This window comes from Malus domestica, chromosome 05 (genome assembly GCF_042453785.1).
Source record: "Malus domestica chromosome 05, GDT2T_hap1".
Taxonomy (NCBI): Eukaryota; Viridiplantae; Streptophyta; class Magnoliopsida; order Rosales; family Rosaceae; genus Malus; species Malus domestica.
This window is the reverse complement of record NC_091665.1, coordinates 46,025,187-46,039,342: the sequence shown is the minus strand read 5'-3', so window position 1 is coordinate 46,039,342 and position 14,156 is coordinate 46,025,187. Positions and strand designations below refer to the sequence as shown.

General features: G+C 37.9%; 1 protein-coding gene and 1 pseudogene across 1 annotated transcript; both read right to left on the bottom strand.

The window, feature by feature from the left end:
- Window positions 1-3,422: 3,422 nt before the first annotated feature.
- Window positions 3,423-6,978, bottom strand: LOC103434451 (serine/threonine/tyrosine-protein kinase HT1). Its single transcript, XM_008372807.4, has 3 exons — window positions 5,018-6,978; window positions 4,259-4,714; window positions 3,423-3,969 (listed from the first exon to the last, which is right to left on the bottom strand). Exons 1-3 carry the CDS (start codon window positions 5,435-5,437, stop codon window positions 3,721-3,723), a joined length of 1,125 nt encoding a protein of 374 aa, XP_008371029.1. The 5' UTR covers window positions 5,438-6,978; the 3' UTR covers window positions 3,423-3,720.
- Window positions 6,979-8,806: 1,828 nt separating this feature from the next.
- LOC103419628 (probable splicing factor 3A subunit 1) lies at window positions 8,807-11,019 on the bottom strand (annotated as a pseudogene).
- Between the last annotated feature and the right edge of the window lie 3,137 nt (window positions 11,020-14,156).

The following is a 14,156-nucleotide window of genomic DNA, read 5'->3' as shown; positions in this document are numbered from 1 at the left end:
TAAGGCCAGCGATGTTGTATGGCACAGAATGTTGGGCGGTGAAGCATCAACATGTACACAAAATGGGTGTAGCGGAGATGAGGATGCTTCGTGGGATGTGTGGGCACACGAGAAATGATAAGATTGGGAATGAGGATATCCGAGGTAAAGTAGGAGTAGCCGAAATTGTAGGAAAGATGAGAGAAAATCGGCTCCGGTGATTTGGACATGTGCAAAGAAGGCCGACTGACGCTCCGGTTCGAAGATGTGACTACGGGACAGAGGTTCAGGGCCGAAGGGGTAGAGGAAGACCTAGGAAAACTTTGGAAGAGACTCTAAGAAAAGACTTAGAGTACTTGGATCTAACGGATGACATGACACAAAACCGAGCGCAATGGCGTTCTAGGATTCATATAGCCGACCCCACTTAGTGGGAAAAGGCTTTGTTGTTATTGTTGTTGTTGTTGATGCACGATGAATAATTAAGATATGAAGATTCTTAGGATTCCCACAATTTGGACCCAAATGAGATCCAAATCCAGTTGAGGATGTGGGTCAAGAAGCTGGTTGGAGTTTAGTACTCGAGTAGGAATATTAGATTCAATCATACACAAAATTATTAATGAAGATGCAAATTGCAAAGCAACAGATTAATAAAATGTATTAATTAGCTTTTCAGATAGAATTAGGCTTAGATCACTCATTCCAACATATAAACGTTTTAGTGAGGAAATATTACTCGCTAAATGGGTTGATTTAATTGCTAAGATGGTGTGACTCTAGTACTCTTGAAAACATTGTTAAATCTCACACTGTCCCTCACAAATCACCACGACACATTTTGTCCATTTTACCTGTCTTTTGTGTCTCACTTCATCACCCTACTCCAAATTTGCTAAAAACTTCATCAAAGTCGTCTTTGATGTGGCACATGTGAAGTCAAACTATTTGCTAAATATATATGTATTTGATGAAGAAATTTTCAAATGTATGGGTCATACTGTCCGCTTTATAAAATTATCAATCTATATATCGTCTTTGATGTGGCACATGTGAAGTCAAACTATTTGCTAAATATATATGTATTTGATGAAGAAATTTTCAAATGTATGGGTCATACTGTCCGCTTTATAAAATTATCAATCTATATATTATGAAATGATTTAAAAATAATCTTATATTATAATATAAGTTGACGAAATGCATGGTTGATATGTCATGTACTGCCATGCAACCGACCATGAAGCCAACTAATTGTGGGTGACTGGAGCCTGGAGGTGCATGTCGTCTTTTATAGCTTGGTTCTCATGCGTTTCCTCTGCCTATTTCTTCTCTTTTTGCCTAATCCTTTTCTATATCTGATGATCTGATCTGTTTTCCCTTTCGTTTTTTTTTTATCTCTTGGCAAATCCACAGCCCTCATAGAGTCATAAGTTTGGAGAAATAGAGTAGTGTTTGGTTTGGGGTATTGAACGGGGTCAAGGGTCAAGGGTCAAGGGTCAACACCTTTTTACAAAGTCCTCAAACTAAGAAGAGATTTTTTAATGTGATCGGAACACAAGATAGTGCACCACATGTTTTTATACAAGTGGTGAGATTCTTGTGTTAAAATATTAATAACATAAAAAATAAAATTTATCACCACTTATATAACAATATGTGATGTATCACTTGTATCACCGGTATAAAAGGAGAAGACTAGGCTTGTCCACAAATATAAGATCACTGATCGCTTGGCTTTTGTTTGTTGCAACTTTTTTTAAAATAAAGTAAATCACGATACGTTTGTGAATTTGTGATAGCAACTGATATCAAACGTTATGTATTTGTAGCTTTCACGTACAGGGTCCTTATTAATATATGTTTATATATACAAGAAGTTAAAAATGTTCAACTCACGAACAAACTGCCTGCATGCAACATATATGCATGCATTACAAATTGATTCGAAATGCTTTTTCTTTTTCAGAAAGCACTTCTCATCGTAATATCGAAAGTTTTAATAAAATTAAAAATTGTTTGTACCATACTTAATCAATCCCGAAACTATTGAGCACCGGTCAACGTTATACCGTCAAGAACCCAGAAGAGTTTCCCTCCAACAAGGAGGTCAATCATAGCACAACACGTGTCGACATCAGAAGCCAATCCTAGCGCGACATGTGTCAACATCAGAAGCCAATCATAACACGACATGTGTTGTGTTGGATTGGCACTATATAGAATATTTCTATACAACACAACATTGATACAATATTGGTGGAAAAATAAATTAAGTAAAAAATGAGGTTTATTCACTAATCACTAAAATAAGCAAGTGAAATCCTGTGTCAATGTCAGAATGAAACTAGAAACTCTCTTCTATAAATAGAGATCATTCTCTCACAATATTTCTTAATGTCATTTGTACTAAATCATTCACTAGTACTCACTAAAGGAGAGCTTGAATCTATGTACTTGTGTAAGCCCTTCACAATTAATGAGAACTCTTCTACTCCGTGAACGTAGTCAATCTGAGTGAACCACGTACATCTTGTGTTTGCTTCTCTGTCTCTATCCATTTACATACTTATCCACACTAATGACCGGAGCAATCTAGTGAAGGTCACAAACTTAATACTTTTTGTTGTACCAAAGTCCTCACTGATTTTATGCATCAACAAAAATATAAGTGTTTTTAGAAAGAAAAAAATTTGTATTTTATGTTTAATTTTTTATCCAAAACCACTTTGAACTTTTTATGCCAAATATAGTTCTAACACGTCTTTAGTTAGTTATTGTAAAATCACTTCTAGGTCTTAGTCAATACCACAAAAGCAGATTCTTTCTTTTTAGTGGAGCAGTATCCAATTCAAATGCTTTCGAAATAACAAAACAAAAAACGGAATCCATTCTGTAAGTATATTTGACTTGAGTCGATTGAAAGCATAATAACCAATGGCAATGTGTATTTAGTATTTGCATATTTGAGCTAGCTGTGTAAGACATGAGAACTAATACAAAGTTTGACGTATCGTTCAAAACGAATATGCATCAATCATGTTTGCCACCTGAATTTGAATATATGATCAAATAAGTGAGAGTTGAGAGAATCTTGTTTCCAAACACCAGTAGTTATTTCAATTTCATAACCAAGAATATTGGACTTTGGAAATTTTCTTCTTGATAAAGAGAAATCTGGAAGACATGAATCAAATAAATTGAAAAACGAGGCACCTATATCAAAACGCCCTATTAATTATCAACATTTCACATTTATTTATAAATTTAGAAACCACTGTACTTTCTTCGCGGAAGATACAGGAAGTTGGGAAGGAACTTAGTGCAACATATTTTTGCTCAGTAGCTTGTTCACGTGGTGAGAAAACCATCAGTGATGAAGCTTATCCCCTTTCGTCTCACTTGTATATGCTTTGAAAGAAAAAAAAATTGTGGACAAGAACACAGCTAATCTTTCTTTTTTCTCAATTAGAATCCTATATCTGAACATTCATTGTGATATTTACTGAAATCAAACAATGAAAATCAGTGAATCGAAACTAAGCACAGAAACCCTCATCGATCGGATGTAGGGTTCACACCAAAGTTTACAATCCTCACATACAAAGTTACTTCAGATAATTAAAAGTAAGGCTCACACTCATTAGTTTACTAATTATAATGAACTAATTAGTTTATTAATTAACTTAACAACCGTTATCATGGAAATAATAATAACTGCATTAATACCTACTAACGGAGTCAGGCCTGTACAGTTACGGAGGATCTCAAGGATACACAGCCTTTCAAGCGTTCAAGAATTACATTTCTGCTTACCAGGCCGGAGTGGTGCGTGAGAGGAAGACCCTCCTTCACACACTCATCATACTTCTCCAAAGCAGACACAATGTCGCTGAAATCTGGCCGCTTCGCGGGGTTTGGCGCCCAGCAGCGCTTGATCAGGTGTGCCAGTGCCGGTTGACAACTAGCCGGCATTGGTGGCCGTTCATTCTGCACAGTTAATGCAAATAATGTTACAACACAGCATATATATATATATATATCATCAAATAAGAAAGTATAAATATTTCTGAGGCTAATGAAAGGAATATGCAATTTGAAAAGGAAAATATTAGTCTTGTTACATGTAAGTAGACTTCTTCCCTGCTGAAAAATTAGATTTTGACGAGTGCATAAACTTTTCTTTTTGTAGTTTTAATGAGATATTTAGTTACATGTGCCAAACTGTAATTGGCAGTTAAAGAGGCATGCAGTATTTGTTTGAAAATAAGCATCTCACCTTCTCAGCCACAGCAAATGCAGCCTGCACAGGGGTCATTCCTTGGAAGGGAAGCAAAGCTGTTGTCAGCTCCCATAGCACAATCCCGAAACTGTAAACATCAACCTTCCGAGAACAAGGTTTCTCCTTGATCATTTCTGGTGCCATCCAACGATAAGTCCCCTTGTTTCCCTTGGTTTCCTGGCACTGCGTTTCAAGACACGATGTACCAAAATCCGCCACCTTAACCCTCATATCATCATTCAGAAGCAAGTTATTTGATTTGAGGTCCCTGTGGATCACCCCTTGTGAATGAAGATACTCCATTCCGCGGGATATGTCGAGAGCTAACCTCAGAATTGTTTCTGTGGACAGAGAATATGGCTCTTTCTTGTTGAGATACATCCTCAATGTTCCTTGTGACATATATTCTGTGATTATACAGTACACAGGAGGCTTTTTACAAGCTGCAATAAACTTTAAAACAAAAAAGATTTCACCAATTTAGCAACACAGAACTCTAATTGAATACAATATCTTCAATTATCATATATCATATGATCAGCAAGTGCTATAGTCGAGAATTACAAGATTCAAACTAGTTTAAAAGTCCATCTCATATTATGAGATAAAATAATTCTAATTAGTAAAGTGATTTTCACACACTTACGTTTATTTTTGGACCGTTGGATTGAATAAATCAAGAGAAAATCGAGAAATAGAAACATAGCTGTGCAGAAATGATTTTCCTTCTATTGGAAATTTGGACATAAATCTTACCTGCACTATGTTGGGATGAAAGAGGCGCGAAAGCAGGGCAACTTCGGACTTGAATTGCTGCTCAAGTAAGCTTCTGGTCTCCTCCCTCTGGTTTGGAATCCTCACCATTTTCACAGCAACAGCTCTCTGCTTGTAGATTCCACGATAAATCCTACTGTGCGCACCAGACGCAAACTTGTTACCAATAAACAGCTGAGAAAGATCAGCAGTCCACTCCTCCTGGTCCTCCTTTGAAACCTCCCAAGTTTCCACATTTTCTGAATCCAGTATCATAGACCATGATTCCATGCTGTCAAACCTCTTCCTTTCCAAGCTGTTCATTTCGGAATTAAACTGAGATTTCTTTGACGAGGAAGGGTTTGGCAAAGGTTTGCTCTTCGATTTTCGCAGACGGAGCGCATGGAAACATGACGTCGCCATTGGTGTTAAGAAAAATTGGTTGGTAGTATATGAAATATGGGGAAATACTTTTTATTTCTGTCAAAACAAACAATCAAAAGGTATTTTCCTTCTGAATGTGTGAATTGATTTCATGAAGTGCATGAACTGATTCCGAAACATGAGTTTCGAAGAGTAGTGGATTACATACGTGGGTTTTCATCAAGAACCGGAACAGATACGTGATCGGCGAAAAAGCTTGGAATTTTTTGGAACAAAAACAGAGAGATGGAAGAACCAAGAGACTATTTTCCATGAAAATGATAAGCTATTTGTTGTTGGGTATCAAATCTTGAGTGAATGAGTGGAGGAAGAAATCTTGTGATGAAAGCAAAGTGGATGGAGATAGAGGTAATAATTTGATTTCATGGTTTGAAGAAGAAATGGAGGTTCAAAAGGAAGAGAAAATAGAGCAAGAAAGTGAAGATTTTGCAGATGAAGAGAGAGGGATTTTCACGGTTGTTTTGTTTGTGGCAGGATAAGGAGGATCAGGTCGTTTTGCAGTGGAAAAGATGAGATGAATTCAGAGGCAGAGATTTCAGGGGTGGCTCGTGATTTGCTCTCTTCAAAAGTCTACTTTTTCTTTTTTTTTTTTAGAGAGAGAAAGAGAGACCAGCTACTCTGTTGTGTTTCTGTGGCAGGTTCTTTTTAGCATCATCAGGGCTAAGTGGTTACAGTGTGAAAGGTCTTTTTAAACTGTAATTAACTGTAATGCCACTTATTCTGTACTCAAATGTCATACAATAAGAGAAAATTTTTTGTCTAACGACGGGTTACTCTGTATTCAAAACTAATCATCAATTGTAATATAAAAAAATTAAAACATGATAGAGCGTAATTCATTTAGAATACCGCCGCATGTCATGATGGTATAGGCAAGAAAAAAAAATTGTCATACATGGCAAGGGCTTCCACCCCAGAATTGAAATTTACACAACTGGCAAAGACTGGTGGCTTGAGTGACAATAGAAAAGTGGCTGAACTTGAGCCACATCACGTTACATGTTAGGTTTTCTCAACAGATATAATTCCTCTGATTTAAATTTAATCAAAATTAAAGAATTGCATCAACATTTCACTTAATCAAGAGGGGTTTGGGAATTGGGATTCAGAAGTGTCTAAATGATCTATTACTTTTCATATTATATGATATGCTTTTGATTACATTACTACTCTATCAAAAAGAATACCAATGGCGAAGGCATTATGTTGAGCCGACTCAAACACTGAGAGACAAAACTAGGGGAGAAAATGAGATTAGAAACCCCGGCAGGCCTAGCTGTAAACGATGGATACTAGGCACTATGCGTATAGACCCGTGCAGTGTTGTAGCTAACGCATTAAGTATCCCTCCTGGAGAGTACGTTTACAAGAATGTTACTCAAAGGAATTGACGAGGCCCTGCACAAGCTCTGGAGCGCATGGTTTAATTTGATGCATAGCGAATAACCTTATCAGGGCTCTAAGCTACACTAAGAGAAGGGAAACAAGTTTGAACCGAATACAGCAAATTGAAGTGGAATGCCTTATTCACCAAGGCAACCCACCACTTAGTATCAATATGATATGATGCTCGACAATGTCTAATGGAATTTGATGATTCCCCCAATTGAATGTTGGTTAATCTTCTTTATTATGTCCTTTGATTCTTGAAGAAAACTTGATGGCTCTGATTTATGTCAACACTATACCAGGTATAATACTTGGACACATGCCTTAAACTTAATTATTCATCCCACAACTTTATTCCAAATTTAAGGAGAAAAGAGTGGATGTGGGGTGGGGAGCTGAGGGATCTCATTGGTATGGAATCCGATTAAAGGGCAAGCATGCATATAAAGAAATGAATATTACCTAATAATGTACTGAAATGACGTTGGAATCAAATTAAAGAGTTTATATTCCGCTACTCGTTAGATGTACGTGTGTGGTTCTTAGCCATTGATGTTTTTCGGAGTTTACATAAATTAACGGTAAAATGTATAGTTGGATCTCTGCGTTGTCAAACTACTTGAACAACCTAAAAAGAGATATACATGAACAAATATGCAATGCGATGACAGAACAGTACAAGACGATCTAAAAACATGAAGAAATTAATATAGCTAGCTGTAGGCAGAATAATTCTTGCATTTACGTACCTCACTCATGCCATTTCGGGTTCGAAAAACTCGTGTAGCACCGGAAACAATGCAAAAGTTTCGGCGTTCTAGGTCAGTTTTCACCGCAATCCGGGCCGAGCACTTGGTACAATCAAACATCAAAGAGGGTATTGGGGATCCCCAAAGCTCCTGTAAATGAAAGAATGAGGTAGCTATCCATAAACGGTAAATAACCAACAGACAATAGAGAGACAAAAGCAATAAAATCGAACTTGGAGCGACCAGAATAACGGATTCCAAAGATTAGAGGATAACCGAAGTACGTAGCTCATGTGAGGGACGTTCTCCGCGGACATTTGTTGGTCAGACTGCTACAAGTGTTGCAGCGAACGCTCAAGGGAAGCTTCGTTAGATGATAATCCGCCATCACAACTTTTATTATTGGGTATATATAATTAATCTGTCGAAATTGTGTGTACGTTGGTGGGGAAGAAGAAGATTTTGTTTTAGTAGAAAGAACTAGGGTTTCGATGGGACTATATATCTATCGAAAGGGGGTTTCCAATAGGTAACTGAAATATGTAATGCTTGTTGGGCAAGGAACACAAGTGTCGATACTCAATACTTTTTCATGAATCTGCACCCAAAACTTCTGATGAAAACTGCATTGTTCACACAAAACTGTTAGTTATTCAAGGTTTTTAATCAGTTTTGTAATGAAGAACATTTCGATAAAACTCAACAATCTCATTTTTCAGAAAAACCGTAACCCATGACTCACTGCTTCTACCAATTCACTCTTCAAATCCAATCTCAAGCCTAACGTTAGGAATCTCCTACGTAACCGTAGCAGTGCTCTAATAATCTTAGAGAAAATACAAAGCTATAAATTCCAGCTTTGTGCCTTGAGCATGGTACCGAAATCAAACCCGGCCATGGCATTGCCGCTAGAGTTGATCTAACTGGTTGCACAGACTGTTTCATGAGTCTAAACAAGCATGCTTCTAGGAAGATAAAAAACCAGAAGACCACACATATTCCATAGGAAAACCTGCATTGCAAAAAAGAACAGTAATCGGATATACAAGCAAATGACTAGCTTTGGCTAAAGCAAATAGGAACTAATCAATCTACTTCTCATTCTCCTTGGTGATGCACCAAATCTGCAGTAGATACAACAATCACCATCAGTTTAACGACCACAATAATACGTTCATAAAAAGAAATCATCATATTAATCTCACTATATAACATCAAATAAAACCGAATGGAAGACTTCCACATGATGTATTGCACATTCTCATTGTAACAAAAAAATTTCCAGCAAGAACCTTAATCGTCCTGGTCGCCTAATCCGATCATCTCTTTCTTCTGCCATGCTCTCGTACTGAAAGGGTAAATGTTTCTCCAGCTCCAACATTGTAGTAAGCAAGCGACAAATTGTCCTTGAGAAAACCGGGTTTTCCACTTAGTTTCTGTTTATTTGCAGGAAGGTGAATCTCCGCAGAATTTTTTTCTTTCAGCTTAACAACAGATTCAGATAATGACTGCACTATAATCTCCAAAACTCGCCCCTTCAGATTACCTTCATTGGCATTGGGACAGCTACTCTGATACAGGTCCCGGGTGCTGTGTCAGAAACTGATCTTCCGGAATGAGCATATAATCGTCAAGCTTCTGCCGCTTTGGCTCAGGCTCTTCTTCTGGACGTGGTGGACGGGCTTTCTCAGGTGGTGGTGGTGGTGGTGGAGGGATAACCTGAGGCAAAGGCAGTGGTGGCATCGATTGCATCGTAGGTAAAGGAACAGGAAGAGGAATATAGGCACGAGGAACTTGCATAGGTGTAAAACACGGGACTGTGTTTAGAGGAACACAAGGTAGAATCAAGGTCGAACCAGGTGGCGGGGGAAGAGGACGAACTGAAGGCACAACCGACTTTGGAGGAGGAGCTGCTGGACCAGGAAGGTTCATTGCATCGTTTTTAAGAACATAATTTTGATTAAAGCCAATGCTTCCAGTGTGACCATCCCGTATGACCTGCTTTTCTTGCTCATCTTTCTTTTTTCGATCTCAGCCTTGTCAACATTGGAAACCTCTTCCTCTGTGGTACCAAAACTATCAGGATGGGTTCTTGCAAGTCCCATAATGTTCCTTGAGAGTTGTATCCCGAATCTTAGCAAACATCCTCTCTTTCTGCTCTTTGAATTTTGGATCAATGAGAGAAATCCTCATGTGTTCAGACATCTCACTGGTTGGAATAAGCTCCCCAGTGATTGGCGAAACAACATACTTCATTGAGTCTCTCTCGGCATGAATCCTCTCCTCTGGTCTCTTCCAGTTCTTCACAACTCTCATCGGTTCTCCTATGTCCTTTGTCGACAACCCCTCTTCAACAAGCTGCATCTCGTCATCATCCGTTTCCATTTCAACCGCCTTCTCAAACTCGACGTCATCTTCTTCCATATGCTTGACCCTGCTCCTCCTAACAACCTCCTGAACCGTCATTGGAGAAGGTAAATACTCATCCTCATTGTCCGCAAAATCTATTGTCTCAACCACCACAAAATCAAACCAATCAATCATAGCCATTTGGATCCTTTCCCGCTCAATCTCATCCTCCACCTTCCGCCTTTCCTTCTCTTGTGACTGCTCCCACTCCAGCCGGTTTACACACCGTTGAAGCACGGTTTCCATGTCTGCAACAGTTTTCCTAAGCTTCTCTGTTAAACCCTCCGGCGGCAACAACACCTTCGAATACGCATCAGAAAGAGAAGTGAACAACGCAAACATCACACTGCCCGGCTTCAGAAAATTGAACTGGGAGTGCTTGATTTCCCTGCTTGTCAATCCCGCCAAAAACGATTCCCCTCTCGAGCCACAAACTGGGCTGTCAGCTTAATAATATCATACTCTTCCCCAGTAATTCCTTCCGGAATACGAACAGTATACTGCTCGGATTCCGGTGTTTCAATCACTTTTCGCACCGGTTTAAACTGGGCAGAGGGATCAGGCACTGGTGCTCCTGCTCCACCCTTTATGGCGGGAGCCTGTGGCGCCCCCAACTCTGGCTCGGCAGAAACTGCAGGCTGCTGATTCCTGTTCCGGAATTCGGACAACCGATGCTGATAATACGCATGGTAAGGACTTAGGGAACTCAAAAAATGGAACTTCGAATTTCCAGCACTTTCAGCCACAATTCTTTTCACGAATTCGGGACCCTTTTTGGCCACGAAGTGGGCAGTTTTGTCGACTATAGTTCTAATGTCTTGGGGAGGACGTATCATGCCGATAACCCTAGTGTGCGACATCGTTTTCGACTCCGGAATGGTAAGCGCGAGGCTTCCATCGGAAGGAGGGTCCTGTAACAGCGACATTGAAGATCGAATCGAACCCAGATGGAATTCGAACACCAGAATCGAAAAAACGGAGACAATTTGTAATCTTTTGAAGCAAAAACGAACAATTTGTTATGCCTTGGTCCGTTCATTAGTTCGGAAACGAGATTCAGATTACAACCTCACCAAAATCACACTCAGTTGAACAGAATAAAATACAAGAAATAAAGACACCGAGAAATTTACGAGGTTCGGCAAAAATCCTGCCTACGTCCCCGGAGAGATATTGCTCTTCACTATGAGAATAACAGTACAAGTACACATGAGTTAAATCGACATAACCCAATCCCAAATCCCTTGTACACCCACTCATAGAATTTTCCCAAGAGCCTCACTCTACCCCAAGAGTTCTTTCACTAGAATAATTTTCACTCTAACTCTCTTGATTTTCTCTCACTCATGCCCATGCTTTCCCATGGGAGAGCCGAATGCTCTCCCCCTTGGATGCTCTCTGATGCCCTCACTCTATATTTTTCTACCACACTTATTCATCCGAATGCACTTCACTCACACTTATATTTTATTCCCAACATCATGATGTCTGAATAATCATTAAAGAAAAAAACACCACTTTTTCTCTTTTCTTACAATGATTATGTCTTTACATGATGATGTCCACTTCTTTGTTTATTTTACAAGCCGAAAGGCATTTGGATTGTGGTAGTCACCATGTCTTCAATTGTTGTCAACACATGACTCATAATTACTCACAAATGTATGAGCCAAACACAACACAATTTGTAGCAAATTCTAGAGAGATAGAGCGAATTGCCGAATATATAATTCTTCTTGTTTTTATAGACAGATATTTGGATACTAATTACAGTTGGAAATCCAGAATCCTAAATCCTAATGGAATCCAAGTTCAATTGGGAAACAAAAACAGTTGCGATTTTGCAGTAACAGCTAAGTTCCCGCCTATTTTCTCTAAACTTTGGGCTTAGCCAAGCCCAACAAGTCTGATACCTTTTTTTCTGAAAGCCCGCTAAAACATAGGCCCAAAAGGAAGACTTCTCTTCTCTCTCAATTGCTTGGAAAGTTGCGATTGTTTGGCATGTTCACTTTTTTTCCTTATTATCAAAGGAATTTTAACAAAAAAAACTTCAAGAACTATTTATTTTAACGAAAAAGTCAATCATAATACTATTCATTTTACTTTTTATTTCGTTATTTTCGTTAAAATTCAAAATTTTCAAGATTTTTTCATTAGTTTTCCCTATTATTATCAAGGGGATCGAAACTTAATACAATAGTTTCAGAGAAAGAGAAGTTACGAACTCAAGTCACTTCACTCATATGGAATGCTTATTCCAATTATTCCCATCCTCGACTTCTTCGTGCTCAATAATATTTATGATTTTTTTTCCCGTGTTCTACCAATATAAATGAAATAAAAAAAAAAGTGTAGGCCCATTCCTTCTTTTTCTTTTCTAAATCTCAACTTTCCTCGTTCAAAATAAGTATACATTGTCATTAAAATAAAAAATGTGTCATGTACGAACATAAAATTTACTATTTAAAGGCCTGGCCATAGTTCAATCACTCTTAACGACCACCTAAAATATCATCATTGTTCGTACCTAACGCGCGTTTGCATTGACAAAGATAAATTATCTAGGACCATACTGAGGTCCTAAGAATGATTGATGCTCAGTTGCAGTTGTATATATTTAATGTACATGCCCATTATGGTCATATTACCCATCAATCGTGTCATATTGTCATATATTTTGGTATTATATGAAGCATGCATGAGCTTCATTTTTAAATCACATGTTTCACTTAATACCAAAATTACCTATCTGTCCTTCTTTGTCGCACCCACTATTTTCTCTCCACCGACAACTTTTTTTAATTAACCATATCATTAAAAAAATTATAATTACAGGTGCTTCCTTAATAGGACACTAATCGGCTTCCTTCCTGTATAATTATTTTACTTCAGATCGAGTTAATAGCTTCGTGACAAAGTGCCCTTTTAAATATAAAATTTGCATGTAGTTTATTTTTTATAATTCACTAATGCTATAATTATTTTAAACCTAATCGTCATTCTTTTCTTTTGATGTAAGGCAATTGTTGTTTGCTTGAATGAGAAGATTGAAGAGACGTTCAAATTTTTTATGTTCGAGAGTGTATTTAAACAATGAATCGTTTAATTAAAATTGTGTCTTTGTTCATGATTTTTACGAGTAGGTTGTGGAATGATATTCTTGCTGTTCATTGTACATCATATTTTACTTCGGATCAACCTCCCAATTAGGCTGATCACGTCAGGTTCTAGGCTTAATTAAGATTAGAAAACCTTAAGTAGTGTGTGGTTCAATATTATTGTGGACTAATAGGCCCATAATCCAAAATTATAACACTAATTGGGCCCAAATATTGGCGCTCGGACCAATTTTGGAGTCCTAAAAGCAAAGCATGATCTTGAAGAAGACTAAAGAATAAAGGACAGAAAAATGCAAAGCAACTACTAAGTACCGAGATTAAGGTAGCGTAATTAGAAAATGATACAGCAAACAAACGTAATTTCCAAATAAGGACGCAATTGCAATAATAGATTAAGAGAATCCCTTGCAAAAGAAAAAGCGGAGAAGCTTTACCACCAAAACAAACTATGAGGATGTAAGACTAAAGTCACAATGCTTCACGTCACTCAATTCGTGTTGTCCACAAGTTTATCTTAAAAATTCGCTATACGTGAAAGAGCGTGTGATGATGCAAAGATAAAAGAGTCTCGCATCGGTAAAAAGAGAAATCTTGCAAGGACCCATATTAACAATTGGGAAATGTTAAGGAGGCTCTCTTAAAAGTGAGACTCTTCATGAATTTTTTACCATTTTATCTGTGTGACGCAATTCCCGTACCAACATTATAAAACAATGCGCCAAAAACATGAGATTGCAGAGAGTTTATAAAGAGAGTCCCACTTTGACAAAATATTCTTAGCATCTCTCATTACCAATTAATTTTATATTGGAATTTCAACTTTCTTGCAAACTATCGATTCCAATTGCTATGTCCGGTTTTGGCGTAACGTAGAGTCAATTACCAAATCAGCCCTTTGAGGAATTAAGGTTGGCAAGGACTTTTTGAAATTTAGTATTAGAATCCAATTAGTGAAACTAATGACTGGATTAGATTATTTTGCCCGTTAAATCACAGCCATCATGTTTTGATTAGTGATTTGATTATGCAGAA